Genomic DNA, 23,661 nt, shown 5'->3' with positions numbered 1-23,661 from the left:
TTAAATTCAGGCTGTAACACAACAAAATTTGGGAGAAGTCAAGGGGTGTGAATACTTTCTGAATGCACCTTTTTGACAAACTAAATGTGAAGTGAACTATCACTTTAATTGTAAAACGTTACCCTAATGGGCTTGTTCGACATTGGCGCTGACAGTGCAGGCGACTACCGACTGACTGATCTACAAGGAACTTTAATTCGGAAATAATTGCTCATTATTATTTGTAGATCAGTCAGCAAGTCACAATTTACCCATGATACATGACGGTTTTGATCCTCTCGAACACGGCCTCCGTCAGCTGCGCTTACCACGGACTGGCTTGGAAAACTGCTAGACTACAGTAGAGGGGGGGTTGATGGTGACGCAGGAAAAACACCCAAGTGCAGACAAAAAAATAAGCAAGGAAGAGAGATCATATTATCAGATCTGGATGCATGCATGAAAATATTACGTAACACACGTTGACACTTAGCAAAACCCAGAATAGAAAGATTCATAGACAGGACAAGTCAACTCAAGGAAGTTGCATCAAATTTTGGGGTAAGTAACATTGGGTAGCTAGCAACAATGGTGCTAACTGGCTAGTATAGCTAGATAACATTTCTGAGTAATCATTAACAATGAAACGTTATAGCTGTCTAGCTACAAGGTGTAACGTTACACATATGCTTTTCATTGGATAAAGAGGGGAGAGTAATAGCAAGCAAGGTGCCTGACATCGACAGAATGAATGCTGAAATGCCGGTTTGTTTCTGTATGTAACGTTGGCTAGTTAAGTTAGCTATTATTTTTGTCTGGCAAAATGGCTGACGTTTCCCATACCAACCTGTAAATTGTTTGGATTTTGAAATATAACGGTTTCCACATAGCTAGTTCAAGGTCAGTCTCAACCAGACAAGATGTTGGCTAACTTCTTGGACGAGTGGTGTTGACATATGGGCTGGTGTTTGATCAACAACCTACCAATAGACACAGACTGTTGATTGTTGTGGCCCCGGCGACAGTGGAGGCAGCGCCATTAGCTAACGTTTTTAACTAGCTAGCTAGCACGTTAGCGCTACTACCGATGTTGAGTAAGGAGAAGGCCCTTGCAATGCTTGTCAGTAGCTAGATAGCTAACGTTACGGGCCTTGTCTAACGTTATGCATTAGTTATCGTCCAGACTCCTGTTGTAATAAGTAAGTTATTTTTCACATCAATTAACCGTGTTCCAGGCGGTGTTTGCAGGCTGGTTATTTTCGCATTGTTTGAAATATTTGGCTAATACTACGCAATCTAGCAAGTGTAGTTAGCTACGTTAGATAGTTGTTGGCTGATGCTGGCTAGTTAGCGGTCTCTCATATCTAGAATACATCATACAATGTGACAGTGACACTTATTTTGAGATTGAGTTGTTTGCTGTAACTAAATCAAGTTTTCCTTATACTCCATTACCCAAATAACTTGGTTTAATTAGTTAACTGCACAATGTTACTCAGTGACGTGTCCTCACAGAGATAGGTTCTGGTGAAGATAGAGGATCGTGACAAGAATGATTAACAAGCCTAGGACCAAGTACATTTTTATTCACACACATCATGCAAGCAACCTTGTCATTTGTCGTTACATAATGTTTTCCTTTGTGCCAAGCTCCTTGTAAACCAACGGCTGTCACAAGAAATGGCTTGACATGTCTGTCTGCATCAAACTGTCTCCAGAACGGAAACTGAAGGTGTAGCCAAGGGTAGTCTTGACAACCCGACCCTAGTTGCCTCTGCCTAGTGTCGGTTTTTGAGACTAGCCAAGGTGGGGGCTGGCATTGGATCTATTGACAAAGATTAGATTTGAGTTATTTGCAAGCAAGGCATTGTCAATATAAGTCATTGTTTCTGATTTTTAAGCCTGGTAATATGCGTACTTTGTGCATTTCCAGATACAAATGACTTCATTCCACCTGAAAGGTCTGTGTTTACTCAGTCTTGACCTAGCTATGCTCACTTCAAGTTTTACTCAAGTCAGCAAAACTAAGCCATGACCATGATGACCTGAATACTTGTCGCATACTAGCTGTGTATACACACTGCCATGGCAGCTGTGCCAGCTGGAATTAATATATTTTCAGCAAGCTGAAAACCAGTGTTTCTCAACCGCCCCAGAAGTTTTCACATGTTAGTTTTAACCCTAAACTTGGACCACTGATTCAGTTATTCAGCTAATCATAAAGCCTTTGACTAATTAAATCAGATGTGCCAGTTTATGGTTAGAACACAAATGTGGAACATCTGGGGGTGCTGAGGAGAGGGTTGGGGAAACCCTGGTTTATGGCCCGGTCAGGTGCTTTCTCAAGACTCAAGGTTTCTTTTCATCTGATTGGTTCCTCAACCGTTCTTGTTCCTTGGGTCATTGATTCCGATTGGCTTGTCAACTTCCATTCACACTGTAGCTGTCAGCTGTAGCCTACTACTGCCGGCTTGCCTGATGATGCTTGAGGTAGAAGTCGGCCCAAACCACAGATCTAGGATCAGATTCCCCTTCCCTAATATTAACCTCTTCCAATAGATGGAAGGAGATACATCTGAAGACAGGAAACTGAAGACAGCCAATAATAAACCTGTAAACTGAGCCCAGAGGACCGTAACTCAGCTGGAGACTGTCTTAATGTGTCTCAAGACTTCCAGTGTCTCACAACTAGACACACAGACCTTTCCTACCCAGAAACCCTAGCCCCTAATCTTAATGTTACCTCATAGGCACTTGAGTGGATTGAAGGAGCCTGAGGCCCTAAACCTGTTGTTAGGCTATCTCTTCCATCCTGACTCATACTGATTTAAGATGTTTTGCTTTGTCACTCTGCTGTTGTGTAAGGTCAATATTCTACACAGACTCACTTATGTTATAGTGTAGTGTTTCCCAACTCCAGTCCTCCAGTACCCCCCAACATCACACCTTTTTCTTATAGGCCTGGACAAAAACCCCTGATTCAACTCATTGAGGGTTTGATGATTAGTTGACAAGTTGAATCAGGTGTGCTTGTCTGGGGCTCCAACAAAAATGTGTGCTGTTGGGGCTACTGGAGGACTGGAGTTGGGAAACACTGTTACAGTACTGGGACACGTTGTTGGACTACTGCAACTGTATGTCAGTGGCACTGACAGCCAAGCATAGAAGGCCTGAATTCAATCCAATATGCTATTATTAATCATTTTGGGCAATTATTAAGAATACATTGTTTGTCAGTAAGCGCACAATGGCTTGTTCTCCTTGTTCAATTGTTCTTGTTTAGTTATTGTATTAGGCTTGGCTAATATAGCCAGGTGATATCTTGAAACCTCAATATCCCATGCATGTTTTGCTGTAGTGAGACGTGAGTAACCTAGGAGCTGCAGTTAGTTGGGGTAGGGTTAGGGTAGGGTCATGCTCTGTGTGACCAATCAACAGTTTGTCAGTAGCTGTATACTGTCTTTCACAGTCTAGATATCTTTGAACCAGTTCGACAGAGACTATTAATAGGCCAGTATGGTTGATAGTCCTGTGCTGTCTGCAACTGGAAATAGGAGAGGTGATGGTAGTGGGGGGGTTCTGTCTGTCGGTATTGGAGCTAGAGTGTGTGTCTATGTAATAATTCCACCCTGTTGTCAAGCATGCGTATTAACATTTTAATGTCTAGACCCAGATAGTGGCAGAGTGAGAGTCATTTGAATTGGTCTTGCTTAGTTGAAGACTCCTGTCTTGCAAACATACTGTGGAATCATGGCCTTTGGATGCACCTGTGTTATTTCTCAGCTATTTTTACACCTCAAGAATGGTCTCAAGTTGACCATGTGATGTTCACTACATTGTACACAGATTAGCTGAAATGCACATGCCTCAGTCCCAAATGCATGGGAAAAATGGGGCATCAACCATTCTACATCTCTCTCCCCCTGTCTCTGTCCCACAGGTTCTGCGATGGTCTCTGCAACCCTCCCTGAGCCTCAGCAGCCGGAGCATTCCCTCTCAGCCGGCCTCTGGTTCTCCTTCCCTACCCAGGCGCAGGCAGTGATTCCCCCCCAGGCCAGGGCCTCCTAAAGCGGACAAAACTGCCAAGATCTGCCCCGTGTCGATCATGACGGTCACCACCCGTGGCTCCCCCGTGGGGGGCAATGATAGCCAGGGCCAGGCACCCGCTGATTCTCAGAGCCAGCCCCCACCCACACAGGCCCAGGTGAGTGAGGGGTTGACGTGTGTCTGTCTGTGGATAGTTCCCCAATTATCAGTGAACAAGGTTACCCGCATATCAACTGTATGTCTGCGTGAAGTTGACTGACGAATATGGAGCGATCGGCCATATGCTTTAGTACTTACTGACTTAGGCCCATCGCCCCATGAGGAGCATAGGACAGTAGTAGGAGTTCATCTTTAGAATGAAACGGCATGAGTCATGTTGAGGCCACAGCTGGCTGCTCTCCAATGAGAGAAGCTCTTTGTAATTTAGGGATCACTGATGTAAGTCTAATTACTGTCACATAATTGAATAAGCTTTATTTATAATCTAATGTTTTTTTAAATGAATTTAATCCCTCACGCTCTATGAATTGTGTTTGTTTGACTTTGGGCTTCCTGTGAAGTTCCAAGGCTAATTACCTACCTTCCTCACTGTGTGTGTGTTCCCGACTAGCGTTCATCTCTTTTAATCAGCGTCTGTAGTATGCTTGGTATTAATGTGTGTGCGCGTTGCAGACGGTGTCCCCCAACCCGTCGTCCACGGAGCCGTCTCCTGTGAGCCCACCGGCGGAGGATGAGGAGCAGGGCCAAGGAGATTCTGCCCCTGCTCTGGAGGAGGAGGAGCCTGCCTTCCCTCACACTGACCTGGCCAAGCTGGACGACATGATCAACAGGCCCCGATGGGTAGTCCCAGTCCTGCCAAAGGGGGAATTAGAAGTTCTACTTGAAGCTGCTATAGACTTATGTAAAAAAGGTGTGTCCATCATCGTATACAATATACATCCATTTAGGACAATTTTTTTTTTTTTTTTTTGTCTTCTATTGATCTTTCTTTGTTTTCTGCCTTTAATCGTTGCCTCTTTCTGCAGGGCTTGATGTGAAGTGTGAGGCGTGCCAGAGGTTTTTCAGGGATGGCCTGACCATCTCCTTCACTAAGATCCTCACAGACGAGGCTGTCAGCGGGTGGAAGTTTGAGATCCATGTAAGGGCCTTGTGTGTGTGTGTGTGTGTGTGTGCACGCACACTAGCACTTCCTGCTTGAACTACAGCTGATTGTCCTTCCCTCCCCTCCACAGAGGTGTATCATCACCAACACACACCGGCTGGTGGAGCTGTGTGTGACCAAGCTTCCTCAGGACTGGTTCCCCTTACTGGAGCTACTGGCCACAGCCACCAACCCCCACTGCAAGTTCCACATCTACAACGGCACGCGGCCCTCTGAGACCATCCCCGCCGGGGCCACGCTGGCTGACGACGAGCTCTTCGCCCGCCCACCTGACCCTCGCTCACCCAAGGTAGGCCCCAACTCACCCTCGCTCACTCAGGATTTCTCGCTTGATACAGTATGTCCAAGTTTTCAAAATGAATAAAGCTGTTGCCAGTGATTGGCCATTCATTGTTCTCTCTCTATCTCTCCCTCTCTCTCTCTCAGGGCTGGTTGGTGGACCTGATTAATAAGTTTGGCACACTGAACGGGTTTCAGACTCTACACGACCGCTTCATGAGCGGACAGGCACTCAACGTACAGATCATCGCTGCCCTCATCAAGTATGTTAACCCAGATGGACTAATGTAAGGGACTTGTAAGGGACATGTGCGTGTCTTAACCCGTGTATGTCTTCCCTCCAGGCCGTTTGGCCAATGCTATGAGTTCCTGACCTTGCACACAGTGAAGAAGTACTTCCTGCCAGTGATCGAGATGGTTCCTCAGTTCCTGGAGAACCTGACGGACGAGGAGCTGAAGAAGGAGGCCAAGAACGAGGCCAAGAACGATGCCCTGTCCATGATCATCAAGTCCCTGAAGAACCTGGCCTCCAGGGTGCCCGGTCAGGAGGAGACCGTCAAGAACTTGGAGATATTTAGGTTGAAAATGATCCTTAGGTGAGATTCCTTCAGCTGTTGTCTTTTTAGGTTGTTATTGTATAGAATAAAAATTCACATTGGGGTTTGAGCACCTCGTATGATGAGTGTTTTGGACAGTCAACTGCTGTTTTATTATTAAGGGAAAACTCCGCCCCAAAAATATGTTTTGGTATTTTTTTCATTAGTCCATTATTGACATAGTCCCAAACTTGTTTGCTGACATGCACATTTTTTCCCCAAGATGTATAACTTTCAAAATACAGATGGTATTTTTCTGACATGCAAAACGTTTTGGGACTATGTCAACAATGGACTAATGAAACAAATACCAAAAGATAGCTTTTGGGTGGAATTTTCCTTTTGGATAAGATGTTTATGCTTTTCATTTGTTGATTGGTCCCCAGGTTATTGCAGATTTCCTCGTTCAACGGCAAGATGAATGCCCTGAACGAGGTCAACAAGGTCATCTCCAGTGTGTCCTACTACACGCATCGGCATGGCAACCCCGAGGAGGAGGAGTGGCTGACGGCAGAACGCATGGCGGTGAGTCACCTAGCCCCTAACAGTTACTCCTTATGAATGATAATGGACTGGATTTGTATAGCGCTTTTAAATTGCTCATCAGAGTTTTATAGTCAATTCCAGTTCAATTTCCGTCAGTCAAATTGGACATGGAATTTCTCCACAGGAATGCAAATCTATGCCTGACGTTTGTCTTTCTCTCCCTTTCTCTCAGGAGTGGATCCAGCAGAACCACATCCTGTCCATCGTGCTGAGGGACAGCCTCCACCAGCCTCAGTACGTAGAGAAACTAGAGAAGATACTCCGCTTCGTCATCAAGGAGAAAGCCCTCACCATGCAGGACCTGGACAACATCTGGGCAGCGCAGGTACTGAGTTAAACGTGTCATGGGAAAATGGGTCTCAGCAATATGGGGGTGGCTCCATTTTGAATTGTAATGTACTTCCTATTCATTGAACATATACAGGTTATTCTCATTTGTGAAAAATATATATTTTGCAAGAGAGACCTTTTCCTTTATAAGAAGGAAGGGGTTGTTTTTAGAACCATGCCTAAGTGTCTTCCGTGTCTGTTTCTATGTCAGGCTGGTAAGCACGAAGCCATAGTGAAGAACGTCCATGACCTTCTGGCCAAACTGGCCTGGGACTTCTCTCCAGAGCAGCTCGACCATCTCTTTGATTGCTTCAAGGAGAGTTGGACGAATGCGAGTAAGAAGCAGCGTGAGAAGCTGCTGGAGCTGATCCGTCGTCTGGCGGAGGACGATAAGGATGGAGTGATGGCCCACAAGGTGCTCAACCTGCTGTGGAACCTGGCTCACAGTGACGACGTCCCCGTGGACATCATGGACCAGGCCCTCAGTGCACACATCAAGATACTGGACTACAGCTGCTCTCAGGTAAAACTACTGTTACTGGGTTGTATTCATTAGGCACCAAACGGAAGAAAACAGACTGAAACTGGGACGTTCTACCTAACCTTGTCAAATGAGAATCTCTTGTTTTTTTGTTTTCTGTTGCAAAATGTTTTGCTACGATAGTCCCTAATGACTAGGACCCTGCTCTGTGCTTCTGTGTGTTCCAACAGGACAGAGACACCCAGAAGATCCAGTGGATAGACCGCTTCATAGAGGAGCTGCGCACCAACGACAAGTGGGTCATACCAGCCCTGAAGCAGATCAGAGAGATCTGCAGCCTGTTTGGGGAAGCTCCTCAGAACCTCAGGTAACGAAAGACTCTCCACCTCCCTGTCTCTCTCCCTTTCTCTCTTGCTCTCATCTCCTTTTCCCATTGAGTCATAGCTTGTGATGAAATATTACACTTCTCTCCTTCCCTTTCCTCTTCCTCATACAGTCAGACCCAGAGGAGTCCTCATGTGTTCTATCGTCATGACCTGATCAACCAGCTGCAGCACAACCATGCCCTGGTCACTCTGGTGGCTGAGAACCTGTCTGCCTACATGGAGACCATGAGACCGTTCTCCAAAGCTGAACACGCAGACTTTGACCCTCAGACGGTCAGAGTGGGCAGTCGCTACAGTCATGTTCAGGAGGTCCAGGAGAGGCTCAACTTCCTGAGGTAAGGCAGGCAGCTGTCTACAGGTATCTCAGGATGAAACAATGACCCTTGACTGCTTTTCTGGGCGGCGAGGCATTTCTCCGTCTGTGGGAATGAAAGTGGCCATTCTGAGTCCTCTGTTAGTGTCTAACTGCTTTGAATCATCTTGTTCTCCAGGTTCCTGTTGAAGGACGGACAGTTGTGGCTATGTGCTCCTCAGGCCAAGCAGATCTGGAGGTGTCTGGCTGAGAGCGCCGTCTTCCTGTGTGACCGGGAGGCGTGCTTCAAATGGTACATACACATTTGTTTAGACCAGTTTTGTATATTATATGAAATATGATTTCCCTTTCGAATTATTCCAGGTTAGTTCAACTCAAATGTTATTGGTAGCACTTCACTTAAAGCCTGCTGGATCATACTTTATAATTTGTAATAAGCAAGTATGAGACTTTATAATGTCTTTATACTGTCTTTTCCGACTCTAGGTACTCTAAGCTAATGGGAGATGAGCCAGACCTGGACCCGGACATCAACAAGGACTTCTTTGAGAACAATGTTCTGCAGCTGGACCCATCCCTGCTCACGGAGAACGGCATGAAGTGCTTTGAGAGGTTCTTCAAGGCCGTCAACTGCCGCGAGGGCAAACTAGTGGCCAAACGCAGGGCCTACATGATGGATGACCTGGAGCTCATAGGACTGGACTACCTGTGGAGGGTGAGTGTTAAAAAGCTTATCAATGTTATAAAGCTTTCTGAACATACTGTAAAACCTGGAGCTCATAGGACTGGACTACCTTGGGAGGGTGAGTGTTAAAAAGCTTATCAATGTTATAAAGCTTTCTGAACATACTGTAAAACCTGGATTTCAAAGGACTGGTCTACCTTGGGAGGCATTCGAGTTAAAACTCCTTTTATCGCTGTTATAAGCTTTTATAGACAACAATCTGGTTCCTGGATTAACCCTGGAGGGGGAGAGTGCACAAAACAGCTTTGCATTGTTCTACCAGGTGGTGATCCAGGGTACTGATGACATCGCCAGCCGAGCCATCGACCTGCTGAAGGAGATCTACACCAACCTGGGGCCCAAGCTGCAGGTCAACCAGGTGGAGATCCACGAGGACTTCATTCAGTTGTGTTTTGACCGTCTGAAGGCGTCGTATGACACGCTGTGTGTCCTGGACGGGGACAAGGACAGCATCAACTGTGCCCGGCAGGAGGCCATCCGCATGGTTCGCGTGCTCACTGTGCTCAAGGAGTACATCAACGAGTGTGACAGCGACTACCACGAGGAGAGGTCCATACTGCCCATGTCCAGGTAGAGGAGAGGCTCACACACACACGGACTCACACCAACACACACTTGTGAAAGCGAGGTCCAACTTAGTTTGTCAGTCTCAGTGCCAACATTTTGACTGACCAATCCCTCTCTTTCTCTCTCTCAGGGCGTTCCGGGGGAAGCACATCACGTTGATCGTGCGTTTCCCTAACCAGGGTCGTCAGGTGGATGACCTGGACATCTGGTCTCACACCAATGACACCATCGGCTCGGTGCGCCGCGGCATCCTCACACGCATCAAGGCCAACGCCACGCACACCAAGATAGAGCTCTTCATTGGCGGGGAGGTCGTCGACCCGGCGGATGACAAGAAGCTGATTGGACAGCTCAGCCTCAAGGACAAAGCAGTGAGCTAGTCATTTCGTAATCAATGGCCCATGCTCTGGTTTTCAATTGGGGCTTAGTTCCGATGTGTTTAAATACAATTTGACTCCGTCCTGGAATCACTAATCTACTAGGATTAGATGATGAAAGCACAGTGTATCTGTTAGCGTTTGGTTCAAATTGGTATATTGTTTGTGTGTGTAGTTGATCACAGCCAAGCTGACCCAGGTGAGTGCCACCGTGCCCTCCAGTCCTGACAGCTCTTCGGACTCCTCCACCGGCTCGCCCAGTAACCACGGCAACCACTTCAGCGAAGGACCCAACCCAGAGGTGGAGGGCTGCCTGCCTGGAGTGGTAAGACACACACACCTTTCCTCACGTGAGAAATGTAAAATGTGTCGTCTTCTCCTGAGTAACGTCTTCCTCTCTGTAGATCATGTCTCTCCACCTGCGCTACATCTCGTTCCTGTGGCAGGTCGCAGACCTGGGCTGTACCCTCAACATGCCTCTGCTGCGAGACGGAGCCAGGCTCCTCATGAAGCTTATGCCTCCAGGTACACTGTCTTTCTCTCTCACGCTCTCATTCTTTCTCATTATGGCTTGCTGTCCTTCTGTGGCTCCGAAACAGCATCTCTCATCCTTCCTCTGCGTCTTTCTCTCTTACTGTGGTTTGAAATGATTTGTCCTGACTGACTAATGTTCTGGTTGAGCTGTGTGTAGACAACGGTACCGTGGAGAACCTGCGCGCTATCTGTCTGGATCATGCCAAGCTGGGAGAGAACAGCCTGAGCCCCACACTGGACTCCCGCTTCTTTGGCCCCTCGCCCTCACAAGTCCTCTACCTCACTGAGGTTGGTAACACACACCACTGTGTGTGTGGTGGTTTACGTGATCGATTCATTACCCCTTACACTCTTCACATCCTCCTGCCACGTTTCATTGATTGGATTGATTCCCCAGGTGGTGTATGCGTTGCTGATGCCGGCCAGCGGCACCCTCGGCGAGGACGCCAGCGACTTCCAGTACAACTTCCTGAAAAGCGGCGGCCTCCCGCTCGTACTGAGCATGCTGACCAGGAACAACTTCCTGCCGTCGGCCGACATGGAGACGCGGCGGGGGGCGTACCTCAATGCCCTGAAGATCGCCAAGCTGCTGCTGACCGCCGTGGGGTTCGGACACGTCAAAGCTGTGGCCGAGGCCTGCCAGCCCGTAGTGGAGGGGACCAGCCCCGCATCACCAGTAAATAACGTTATTGTATTGCCGTTATATTACCTCTGTAAATACGGGGAAAACCTTGTATTACTACAGCTTAGATGAGTGCAGAACAATGAGAGTAGCAGGACCCTTGTTACCAGACCCGAATGGACAGACCATGATCACCCCAAACATACCTTCACTGTGTATTTGAATGAGCTTGAATATGACTGGGGTTCTTAATCCACTGTCTTCTGTTTTTGTTCCTCTCCAGATCAACCAGGCGACCCACGACCAGGCCCTGGTCCTCCAGAGTGCTCTACAGAATATCCCCAACCCCGCCTCTGAGTGCATGCTCCGCAACGTGGCCATACGACTGGCCCAACAGATCTCTGACGAGGTGAGACGGCGTTATCTATTGAGACGAGTGCTTACACATGCGTTCAACCGGGTAACAACGGCTAGTCAAAAAGAGTAAGACCGTAAACGTCTGCTCACTTGTTTTGGCAGTCGCTGCCCCCGAACTCCCAGAACTTCTTCCAAGCATCCAAGTACATCCCAGACCTCTGTGTGATCCGGGCGGTGCAGAAGATCGTGTGGGCTTCAGGCTGTGGCACGGTACAGCTGGTCTTCAGCTCTAATGAAGAGATCAGTCAGATCTATGAGAAGGTAAAACCCTTTCTAAACTGAGATGGTGTGTGCTTGGTTTTTGAGTTGGGTATTGCATACTTCTAGGGGTTTGTATGGAGAGTTTCTGCGTCTTCTATAAACTCACAGCGGTGTGTGTTCACCTCTACAGACGAACGCGGGTAAGGAGCCGGACGGGGAGGATGAGATGGTGTGCTGTGAGGCACTGGAGATCATGACCCTGTGTTTTGCCCTGCTGCCCACCGCTCTGGACACTCTCAGTAAGGAGAAGGCCTGGCAGACTTACATCATAGACCTGCTACTGCACTGCCACAGCAAGTATGTCTGCATCTGGCTGTTAATCTATGTCTGTGTTGTGGATCCGTTCATTCAGGGCATTTCCTGGACACAGACTAATCCTGGACTGAAAAGCATTTTCAATGGATTCTCCATTGAGTTTAGTATAGGACTAGGCATAATCTGTGTCGGGGAAACCGCCCCTTGGTGTTCGAACTTAATCTCACAAAAACAAGCCAATATAAAACTGTCATCAGACAATGTCAAAAGCACCTTTTGACAGTGAAATTAACCTGTTGTCATCTTCCTGTCTGTCCCCAGGTCAGTTCGTCAGATGGCTCAGGAGCAGTTCTTCCTCATGGCCACTAGGTGCTGTATGGGACACAGACCCCTCCTCTTCTTCATCACCCTCCTCTTCACCGTCTTAGGGGTGAGTATCCTTCCATCTCCTCACTCTCCCCTACTGACACAATAGTCATTCTTCGGCCTCTGGGTAGAAGTTGGCCTTAAGGACAGACCTCGGATCAGTTTACCATCTCTCAATCCCAGCCTTCATCATTAGAGGAGGAAATGTAACACACTGAAACTCTTCACCCCACTCCATTGGGACCCATTGTTGTTGTAACCCATATCCTTCCTCTCTCCTCCAGAGCACGGCGAAGGAGAGGGCGAAGCACGCAGGGGACTACTTTACGCTGCTGAGGCACCTGCTGAACTACGCCTACAACAGCAACATCAACCTGCCCAACGCTGAGGCGCTGCTCAACAACGAGATCGACTGGCTCAAGAAGATCAGGGTATTGGACAAGAGAAGTCTTTTCATTGTTAGAAAATGAAATGCAGTTTAATATGATGTAGTTTAGAGAAGACCTAAGATGGGCTTTCATATCTCATAAATATTACCGCTAAATGGCAGTTTGGTGTTTTTACCATTAGGATGAGGTGAAGCTGACAGGAGAGACAGGGGTGGAGGAGACCATTCTAGAAGGTCACCTGGGGGTCACCAAGGAGCTGCTGGCCTTCCAGACACCAGAGAAGAAGTACTACATTGGCTGTGAGAAGGGCGGGGCCAACCTCATAAAGGTGGGTCATTATGTTGAAATCCAGTATGGTTGCCAAATAGTCCACTCAATATAGTCACAGGACAAGCCACCATAGGATGATGCTTTGTCCATTCTGCTAATTCACCCCACTCTTTCTCCAGGAGTTGATAGATGACTTCATCTTCCCGGCGTCTAACGTGTACCTGCAGTACGTGAAGAGTGGGGAGTTCCCTACGGAGCAGGCCATCCCTGTCTGTAGCAGCCCCGCCTCCATCAACGCTGGCTTCGAGTTGCTGGTGGCTCTGCCGGTCGGCTGTGTCCGGAACCTCAATCAGATCGTTGATACACTCACAGATATGTACTACCTAGGTACACCAACTATACACTCATAGATATGTACTACCTAGGTACACCAACTATACACTCATAGATATGTACTACCTAGGTACACCAACTATACACTCATAGATATGTACTACCTAGGTACACCAACTATACACTCACAGATATGTACTACCTAGGTACACCAACTATACACTCACAGATATGTACTACCTAGGTACACCAACTATACACTCACAGACATGTACTACAGTCACTTAATCTGTGATCTTAATTCCTAATTATTATTTATCTCACATATTCCTCTATCTATACTGGTAAATTGTACCTCAATGAATTATAAATGTTTTTCTGATATTCATTGTTGTGTTGATCATATATGTGGAATGGATAAACGTTGAACAACTCTCTCTCCCTGTCTCTCAGGTTGTGAGGCTCTGACAGAGTGGGAATACCTTCCCCCAGTGGGCCCGCGGCCCACCAAAGGCTTTGTGGGGCTGAAGAACGCGGGGGCCACCTGCTACATGAACTCTGTCATCCAGCAGCTCTACATGATCCCGCCCATCCGTAGCGGCGTCCTGGCCGTGGAGGGCACCGGCACCGACGTGGACGATGAACTGTCCGGGGACGAGAAGCAAGAGAACGAGGTGATTGGACTGACTGGGAATCAATCGAAACTGTATGCACTCTTCAGATTGAATAATTGCAAAATTACTTGCTTAAAGCTACTATCTGAGATGCTTTTTATGGCAGCCCCAACCCTTGGTATAGAGCTAAGGGACTAGGGAAATGAAATCCCTCATATTACTGAGTGTTTATGGATGTTGTGTAGAGGAACCAAGATGTACATTTTGAACTTAAATAATCCATCCGGTGTATTGTTACTTTCCCTCCTCAGACTAATGCCGACGGAACGGCGCGGGACGAGGTGTTCGCCTACCAACACCAGTTTGACGACAAGCCCTCGCTGAGTAAGTCGGAGGACAGGAAGGAGTACAACATCGGGGTGCTACGCCACCTACAGGTCATCTTTGGTCACCTGGCCTCCTCCCGACTGCAGTACTACGTACCCCGAGGCTTCTGGAAACAGTTCAGGTGAGCTAACGATAGCAGGCTGAGGTAAAACAATGAAATGTCAAGGAATGTAGTGGTATACAGATTACAAGCTGTTTATTTTGAAACCAATTTCACACAAACGGTCTTGGAAGACTAAGAGCTATCTCTATCGTTCTCTCTCCTGTAGGTTATGGGGTGAGCCGGTGAATCTGCGAGAGCAGCACGATGCCCTGGAGTTCTTCAACTCTTTAGTGGACAGTCTGGATGAGGCTCTGAAGGCCATGGGCCACCCCTCCATGCTCAGCAAGGTGCTGGGAGGCTCCTTTGCCGACCAGAAAATCTGCCGTGACTGTCCACACAGGTGAGTGATTTTTATCCACTTACTAACACTGGTGGAACCAAATGAACGACCACTCATCCTCCAGATTTTTATTATGCGAATATTCTAAAACCTGCATAAACAAAAAATATGTGCATTTTCCCACCATTGTGGTATTTCCACCAAATGGACTTGTTTTGGAAAAAATCGGTGCGTGATTACATAGTGCACACAAAATTTACTTTTTCGCACAACTTCTCATGTATCGAATAAAAATCTGAAGTGCAATGTGTTTCCATTGGATTTTCCACTCGACCAATAGTTTTGTCACAAAAACTGTTGTGTCAAGTAGACAATGTGCCTACTCTGGTCTTGATATGTGTGCTCTAGCTAACAGCTCGGAGTCAATGTGGGTCGGCTAGTCTACATGATGACATTATTCTGGAGAAGACAGATTCTTTATTTATTTGTCAAACAGCAGTCATGTATTGATCAACATGTCACCAGAATAAGACCCATGATATTTATTGGAAAGGAGCGTCAAGCTCATCACCTTTAATCTGTAGCCTAAATAACTGCATGGTTTCCTGAACCGTAGTGGGAGGACCCACACCGTGTCATCGCATGACTCCAAGTTTACTTCCATATGATGATTATTATGCAACTGTTTGCGCATAAAAGAGTTTCCACCGCCATTTCTCGCATAATACATTTTTAACAAAGATCCCACCATGTTGAACGAACAAATTAGCTGTGTCGCCTTTTATAAAATTGTACTGAAACTAGCTGTCGTGGTCAATAATAAAAATAAAAAAAAGTGTATATATACAGTATGACTACTCTCAGAAATGTGGATGGAAACGTGGTTAGTGACACAAAATGGCACCACATAGTTCTCAGTTATCACAGGCATGAAATATAATAAGTGAAACTGTTCCACCATCTTGTTCCCAGGTATGAGTGTGAGGAGTCATTCACCACGTTGAACGTGGACATCAGGAACCACCAGAACCTGCTGGACTCTATGGAGCAGTACGTCAAAGGAGACCTGCTGGAGGGAGCCAACGCATACCACTGTGAGAAGTGTAACAAGAAGGTACCTCACTCTTCTCCTGTCCTTCATCATTCCTGTTGAGTACTCAGTCCTTTGTTTTCATACTTTAGGATGATATTTCTTACTATTCTGTTTCATCCACTACAGGTGGACACAGTGAAGCGTCTGCTGATAAAGAAGCTTCCTCCAGTGCTGGCCATCCAGCTAAAGAGGTTTGACTACGACTGGGAGAGGGAGTGTGCCATCAAGTTCAACGACTACTTTGAGTTCCCCAGGGAGCTGGACATGGAGCCCTACACTGTGGCCGGGGTGGCCAAACTGGAGGGAGACGACGGCAACCCGGAGAGCCAGGTAGATTACTTTAATATCAAATTTGATTTGTGTATTAGAGCTCTATAAATGTTTCACAAAGTTCTAAACAGAAACCATGCCCTGAACCCCGAAAGAGTAAACAGAAGCAGCATTGGCAAGGAAACTCATCATTAGTCGATTCATCATTAGTCCAAACATTGTCTCTACTCAGTCACTCCTCCTTCCTCCTTTCCCTCTCAGATGATCATGCAGAACAAACCATCGGAACCCGACCCACCAGGCTGCAGTTCTAAGTACCGCCTGGTGGGGGTGCTGGTGCATTCGGGCCAGGCCAGTGGCGGCCACTACTACTCCTATATCAGCCAGCGAGACGGCGGCGCCGGCGGTAGCGCCGACAGCGGGCAGAAGGAGCGCTGGTACAAGTTTGACGACGGCGACGTGACGGAGTGCAAGATGGACGACGACGAGGAGATGAAGAGCCAGTGCTTCGGGGGGGAGTACATGGGAGAGGTGTTTGACCACATGATGAAGAAGATGTCCTACAGGAGGCAGAAGAGATGGTGGAACGCCTACATCCTGTTCTATGAGAGGATGGACACGGCAGGGGGAGGGGCCGCAGTGGAGGCAGACGGAGAGCTGGCCAGGTGCATCTCAGAGCTGACTGTGTCTCCCACTACACCACGACAGGTGGGGATCAGGACTGTCTGTGTGTGATAGTGTGTATTTGTTTGTGATAAAGTGCAGAAGCGAGAACCTGTGGGTGTGAATCAGTCTGTTTGTGTGTATAATGATGTAATGCTCATAACCATACTAATGAATTCCCCCTCTCCCAGGTGACGATGCCGGGGGCCATTGAATGCAGTGTGAGGAAGCAGAATGTCCAGTTCATGCACAGCCGCATGCAGTACAGCTTGGAGTACTTCCAGTTCGTCAAGAAGCTGCTGACCTGCAACAGTGTCTACCTCAACCCTCCCCCGGGTCAGGACCACCTGCTGCCAGAGGCAGAGGAGATAGCCATGATCAGCATCCAGCTAGCAGCTAGGTTCCTCTTCAGCACCGGGTTCCACACCAAAAAAGTAGTCCGGGGGCCTGCCGGTGACTGGTGAGTGGGTTGTCTGTGAGAGGGAGAAAGTGTGCTTTCTTTATATTGCAAGACAGCCTTGTAACTCTCTTTCCCTCGTCTCTCCTTCTTTTCCCTCTTTCTGTCTACTCTCCTCCCTCCCCCACCTTCTCTCCCGCTTTCAGGTATGACGCCCTGTGCATCCTGCTACGCCACAGTAAGAACGTCCGCTGCTGGTTTGCCCACAACGTTCTGTTTGCGTACCCCACGCGCTTCTCTGAGTACCTGCTGGAGTGTCCCAGTGCCGAGGTCCGGGGGGCCTTCGCCAAACTCATCGTCTTCATCGCACACTTCTCCCTGGCAGACGGACCATGCCCCGCCCCCGCCAGCTCCCCTGAGGGGTCCACACAGGTACGGAGAGAGAAAAGGGGGGAGTGAGAGATGGAGGGAAAGAGTAGAGAAGGTGTGTGTGGTGTGATGTAATACTAATGACCATACTTGGTATTCGCATCTCAAAAAAGATTAATTAATTTACCACAATCAATTTCAACAGAAAGTTAGCAAAAATAGATAAGATACTGCAACCATGGAGAGGTAAATACTTGTCTATTTATGGAAAAATCACATTGATGAACTTTTTGATCCTATCACAGTTTACTTACTTACTAATGGCACTGCCTACTCCAGACGACTTGTTTAAAAAAAATCATATGAGCAAAAAATATTTCATTTTATTTGGAATGCTAAGCCAGACAAAATTAAACGTACCTATTTATATAATGAATATCACTTTGGGGGGCTAAAATGATTAAATATTAACGCTTTAAACCGCTCACTAAAAGCTTCACTTATGTATAAGTTCTACTTAAACCCAAAATGGTTCTCCAGTAGATAAAGGCTCATCCTTTGTTAAAAAAGTAACTTTTTGCCTTTATACAAATTACAAATTCTCATTTTTGATGACTTGAAAATGAAATTTTGTTTAAAGTATTGCCCTTTGTTAAACAAGCCATACAAAGCTGGTTACAATTTCAGTTTTATCCTCCAGAAAAGATGGAACAAATGTTATGGTTAAACTCGAATGTACTGATGAATAAAATAAAAAAACACTCTTTATGAAAAAAAAAATGAAGGTATTTATTAATGATATTATGATTTAGAAACGGAAGAGTTATGTCACATATGCAGCTATCGAAAATATATGGTAATATCTGCTCAATCCAAGTTTACAATCACCTGATTGCAGCACTACCACACAAATGGAGGAGGCGAGTGGAAAAGGGAGAAGGTAGGGAACTTGTTTGCCTGCCATATATTAAAGATACAAATTGACTGAAAGGAACTGGCATAAATAGAAAAATATACCAGTTTCATTTGAGGACAAAAATGTTGACAGCTGCGCCATACAGGATGTAAATAAATGGAAAGAGATTTTCGATGTACCGATTCCATGGTACAAAAAATGACACTTGATTCAACACTTATTGTTTTTCAATTTAAATTATATAAAATTCTTGCCACCAACAGAATGCTATATATATATATTTATATATGGGGCATATAACAATCTCAGCTCTGTAGATTTTGCTGCGAAGAGACAGAATCAATAGATCATTTATTCTGGTATTGCCACAATGTAGCTTGTTTCTGGTCACAGGTTCAAGGAATGGTTAAAAAATCATAACGTGCAATTAAAATGAACCTTACAAATAGCAGTGTTGGGCAATTTGGAGAGCCGTAGTCACTAAATAATATAATACTCGAAGGAAAGGTTTTCATCTTTAGCTCACAACCTGTGGATACTATACGTTTTAGAAAGGTTAAACAATTATGTAAAACATCACAGCACAACTGAAAAATATATGACACATGGAAACCAAACGAGGGTGGTCTATGATGACAGGTGGGATGGGCTGAGAGTGGTTGAGGGGCGGGATTAAAGAGTTTATGGTTGGTAATGTATTATTGTTAGGTGACTGCTTTATATAAAAGTCCCATGGATGCTAAATGTATGTACATATATGTAGCAGAAAAGCTGTAAAAAAATATATATATTTGGCCGACGGGGGGTGCATGGGTAAATTTAAAAAAATGACCTGTAACCTTTGACCTCCTGCATCAGGGCTGTGATAACCTGAGTCTGAGTGATCACCTGTTGAGGGCTGTGTTGAACCTGCTCAGGAGAGAGGTGTCAGAGCACGGCCGACACCTGCAGCAGTTCTTCAACCTCTTCGTCATGTACGCCAACCTGGGTAAGATGACGTTCGTGTGCAGGAGAAACGCTGTTGCTTTGTTTCTTGCTGGAATAAAACATGGTTTCTCTTCCTCTCCCCAGGTCTGGCAGAGAAGACCCAGTTGTTGAAGCTGAGTGTCCCTGCTACCTTCATGCTGGTGGCTCTAGACGAGGGGCCTGGCCCTCCCATAAAGTACCAGTATGCAGAACTGACCAAGCTCTACGCTGTGGTCTCCCAGCTACTGCGCTGCTGTGATGTCTCCACACGCATGCAGTCCTCCATCAATGGTATGTTTCACTCTCTCTGTCACCGCCTTGTGGTTGCTGTCTCTTCTGCTCTCCTTTCTTTCTCTCTCGTTCTCTCTCTCTCTGTGTTTCATTCATTCTCTAATGGTTCCATTCTCTCTCTCGGGTTCACTGTCTGTCATTCTCTCTCTCCTGTTTCTTTACTCTTATTTGCGTTCTTAGAATAAAGCGAAGTGTCCAAATAGATATAAATGTATCTCACTGTCCTCTAGGTAACCCGGCCCTGGCCAACCCGTACGGAGACGCCAACCTGACCACCCCCATCATGCCCCTGCAACAGCTGGTGTCAGAGATCCTCTTTGTTAGGACCAGCTACGTGAAGAAGATCATCGAGGACTGCAGCAACTCTGAGGAGACGGTCAAGCTGCTGCGCTTCAGCTGCTGGGAAAACCCCCAGTTCTCCTCTACTGTGCTGTCTGAGCTGCTCTGGCAGGTAAAGGGGTTGACACTGACGACTCTCACTCACGCATGGCGTTTTTGTTTCCCTCACCCGTCTACCTGTCTCGACCCCTAGGTGGCGTACTCCTACACGTACGAGCTGAGGCCTTACCTGGACCTGCTGCTGCAGATACTGCTGATAGAGGACTCCTGGCAGACCCACAGGATCCACAACGTGCTGAAGGGTATACCAGACGACAGGGACGGCCTGTTTGACACCATTCAGCGCTCTAAGAACCACTACCAGAAACGGGCCTACCAGTGTATCAAGTGCATGGTGGCCCTGTTCAGCAACTGTACGGTGGCCTACCAGATACTACAGGTAAACCATGACAGTAGTAGACTAAATATGATATAGTAGTCACCTCTCTCTCCTCTCTGCCTACCAGATCAGTCATTTTAGAATGGTGTTTCAGATATGTACAGTATGTTTGTGTCTGGATATCTTGAATAGTTCTAATGTTAACACAGTTCTATTCGTCTCTCTCTGTTGTGCTCCCAGAGTAACGGGGACCTGAAGCGTAAGTGGACGTGGGCGGTGGAGTGGCTGGGGGACGAGCTGGAGAGGAGGCCCTACACAGGGAATCCCCAGTACACCTACAACAACTGGTCTCCCCCCGTCCAGAGCAACGAGACCTCCAACGGGTACTTCCTGGAGCGCTCGCATTCCGCACGCATGACCCTGGCCAAGGCCTGCGAACTTTGCCCCGAGGAGGTACGGAAGGTGTGTGCGCGTGGGATGGGTGTTTGCATGTTTTGTCGGTGTGTGTGGTAATGTAACAGAGCTCTCCTTGGCTGATTCCATTGTCTGTATTTCTTTCAGGAGCCAGATGATCAGGAGGCAACAGAAGATCACGACTCCTCCCCTCCCGAGGACACAGCGCTGTACCCTCATAACCCTGCTCCTGCCACGCAGTTTCAGCAGGTAACACACACACATTTTATGGCACTGCTCCAGAATTGACAGAATGCTCATATTGAATGCTGACACCTCTTTCTCCCTGTTTCCATGTTTCTCTGCAGCAGAACAACCACCCCCACGCCCAGCCCTATACGGGCCCGGCTGCCCAGCACATGAACACGCCCCAGCGGCCCCCACAGAGAGCACAGGAGAGCTGGGAGAGCACCACAGAGGAGGTGGGGCCCGTGGCGCCCCCGCCCGCTGTCCAGACGACAAAAGAGTAACAACACGACACGAGGGCAACCAAACCCCCTTAACCTGCAACTCACCTCACCAAATCTCTTTGCACACTAATATCACTCAATACCTTCAAGACACCCAGTTTATTGATTGGTTGATCAAACAGTCGATTTAAGACTAGACCCAGGCCGGAGCGCTCTCTTCTCTCCAGGAGGAACAGCGTCTTCTTTGTCACCTCTGACCCTTGACTCTTGCCCTCTGGATCGGGCCAATTAAGCTCTTCAAGTTGTTTCTGTTTCTATCGTAGAATTTGAATTCTATGATTTCTAGAACTTTGAGTTGGAAGAGTCTCGACCTTCTCTTTCTCTCTGCCCCATGGAGACACGTCACTGCTGACAGAGAAAAAAAACATACCTCTGCAGGGTTGTGTGTACAGTGTTTTTGAGAAACTTTGAGATGGAAGACAATGATGTGTGCAATGTGTGTACAGGAAGTGAAACAAAATGGTGAAGGGAAGGGGTACATAGTATGTTAATGTTTTGGAATCGTTAAAACCTTCCTTCCCTCGACCTCCCTCCCAACCTACAGCAATGATGCAGCAAGGCTGTCCTGGATTGGCCCCTAATATGTGACTTCAAAACTGAAAAGGAAGACCAACGTCAAATCAAATGGGGAAAAGAATAAGCGTTTCTCTCATTTTCTCTGCTTTGTAGTCAATGCATGGAGGTGAGGTTTGGCCTTTCACTGGCTGACCGGGTCTTGGTTGATGCAGTCATCTATTCCACCACTATACTATAGTAGGTTTCAAACGCCTCTCTCGCAGTGAGGACATGTTGAATAAAGAATTAAAACCAATATCACCCTGTGTGCACCAGTTGACAATGGCAGGGTGAGTGAAGGCTTGTTTAATCTCTGCTCACTTGAAGTGAAAATAACTGCTTGGTTTTCTTACTTTTTTCCCTTCCACGTTTTGTCCTACTTGAACACAGCTACAGTCTTACAAATGTCTGCCCGTTGAGAATAACAGATGAAGCATTCTAAAGCAGGGTCATGATCTACAGTAACTGCTGGTAAACAAGCTAACTGACTCGCCCAGCGTTTCTGATTGTTCTTTTAGGATTCTATCTGCAACGAAAGTAGATGGCTGTGTTTCAGTTGGTAACATGAATGTGTGGTTTGTTGTAAATTATTTTTTGTTTTACTAGGAGAATTGTCTGAAATGAGCAAAATCCCTGCAAAAAAAGAAGCCCTTGATATGAAGAATCGTAGACTATTTTATTTGAATTTCCTAGATGTTGTTTTTGCTGATTTGAAAGGAAGTAGAAAGTAATTGAAGAGGAACTTTTTGGTCCAATTCTTTTTTTTCTTTTTCTTTTTAACACTTTGATAATAACTGTTTTGAGTTCCATCTGCCCTGAACTGTTTTTGCTAACAATAGTTTTGGCCATGGTGTGATTTTGAATTCTGGAGCTACAGTTCACACTTCAAAGTTGTTGTTTTTGTCTGTACAGCAGTGTGCCCACTACCAAGAATACATGGAAAATGCAATCTTTACATTGTAGCGGTTTCATGTTTCATCTATGGTACATTGTAAATACCTAATGCACGCAAAAAAAAAATCATCAGGACATACAACGTGACAGTGACAAAACAATATCTCGTTGAGTGGATTTGCCAACAGTAAATGGCATTGCCCCAAGGGACTGGGTTGAAACGGCAATGGATTAGACACAAAATGTCTGCTAAAACTGTGGCCTATACAGACAAGCTGTGGAAGAGCAAAGTGAGGAGGGAAACAGTCTCTCCGTCCCCCAAACAAAAAGCAACCCGGAAACCTCCTGAGAGGACAAGACTGTGGATGGTTCTAGATTAGAACCTAATGAGGGGGTGTGGTTAGAATGCTGTATGGACTGATGTCATCCTTCCAGGCCCTGCCCTAAAGCACTACAGGTCATCTCTCCTCTCACTTCTTCCATCATTTTTTTTAGACTGCAAGGTCTTACAGATAGTTATTATTTTTTTCATTTTGGCATTTTCTTTGTGTAAAGTGTTATTTCAGGATCAGATCTGCCTTCTTATTTTGTTTGAATAATTCTAAAGTTTTTTTTGTTTTTTTTTGTTTAACATGCATGGATGGTTATCCCCCCCCCCCATCTGCCTTGGAGCACTCTACAAACACACCACACTGTAAAATTATACTTTAAGAAAAGGACAAATAAATGTTTTTTTGAATTATTATGCCCTGTATGCAAGGAGGAACCTACATAAAAAAATCTTTCACCTGTCATTTGTTTTTAGATTGGCATGGATAAATGGGAGGAGTCAAGGGAGAGGAAATTACTTTATATTATTGAGTAACCTTTCTTTTGCCCCTATTTAACCTTGTACTTGTCAATCTAACGAACCAACCAGACAAGCTTTACAACACAGCTTATAAACCCCACTTTGAGCAGACGCTGT

At 46.4% G+C, this 23,661-nt stretch overlaps 1 protein-coding gene across 2 annotated transcripts; it reads left to right on the top strand.

Annotated features, from left to right (window-relative positions):
* The first annotated feature begins 370 nt into the window (after positions 1-370).
* On the top strand, positions 371-23,448 carry LOC120033755 (probable ubiquitin carboxyl-terminal hydrolase FAF-X). Of its 2 annotated transcripts, none has more exons than XM_038980210.1 (42): positions 371-540; positions 3,920-4,183; positions 4,699-4,936; positions 5,052-5,164; positions 5,259-5,477; positions 5,615-5,730; positions 5,812-6,063; positions 6,450-6,588; positions 6,782-6,934; positions 7,151-7,462; positions 7,651-7,787; positions 7,917-8,141; positions 8,298-8,411; positions 8,606-8,834; positions 9,127-9,434; positions 9,562-9,802; positions 9,984-10,133; positions 10,213-10,333; positions 10,500-10,630; positions 10,740-11,018; positions 11,248-11,373; positions 11,484-11,642; positions 11,773-11,939; positions 12,219-12,327; positions 12,548-12,694; positions 12,834-12,980; positions 13,102-13,309; positions 13,709-13,929; positions 14,181-14,377; positions 14,526-14,699; positions 15,612-15,753; positions 15,859-16,062; positions 16,264-16,710; positions 16,857-17,125; positions 17,269-17,494; positions 19,206-19,335; positions 19,419-19,604; positions 19,835-20,055; positions 20,137-20,382; positions 20,563-20,775; positions 20,884-20,985; positions 21,084-23,448. In XM_038980210.1, exons 2-42 carry the CDS (start codon positions 4,085-4,087, stop codon positions 21,243-21,245), a joined length of 7,779 nt encoding a protein of 2,592 aa, XP_038836138.1. In that variant the 5' UTR covers positions 371-540; positions 3,920-4,084; the 3' UTR covers positions 21,246-23,448. The 2 variants fall into 2 exon arrangements, with proteins under 2 accessions (XP_038836138.1, XP_038836137.1); XM_038980209.1 differs by having other exon boundaries at positions 20,563-20,784.
* The last annotated feature ends 213 nt before the right edge of the window (positions 23,449-23,661 follow it).

Source organism: Salvelinus namaycush, chromosome 40 (assembly GCF_016432855.1).
Source record: "Salvelinus namaycush isolate Seneca chromosome 40, SaNama_1.0, whole genome shotgun sequence".
NCBI lineage: Eukaryota > Metazoa > Chordata > Actinopteri > Salmoniformes > Salmonidae > Salvelinus > Salvelinus namaycush.
Note: the sequence above shows the minus strand (reverse complement) of the source record. Positions and strands in the feature narration are given on the sequence as shown.

Excerpts from the sequence above, each read along its gene's own strand:
- LOC120033755 (XM_038980209.1), top strand. The coding sequence starts at position 4,085 with ATGACGGTCACCACCCGTGGCTCCCCCGTGGGGGGCAATGATAGCCAG. Across the intron at positions 10,334-10,499 it reads CATGAAGCTTATGCCTCCAG|ACAACGGTACCGTGGAGAAC; the intron begins GTACACTGTCTT and ends AGCTGTGTGTAG. Across the intron at positions 13,930-14,180 it reads ACGAGAAGCAAGAGAACGAG|ACTAATGCCGACGGAACGGC; the intron begins GTGATTGGACTG and ends TTCCCTCCTCAG.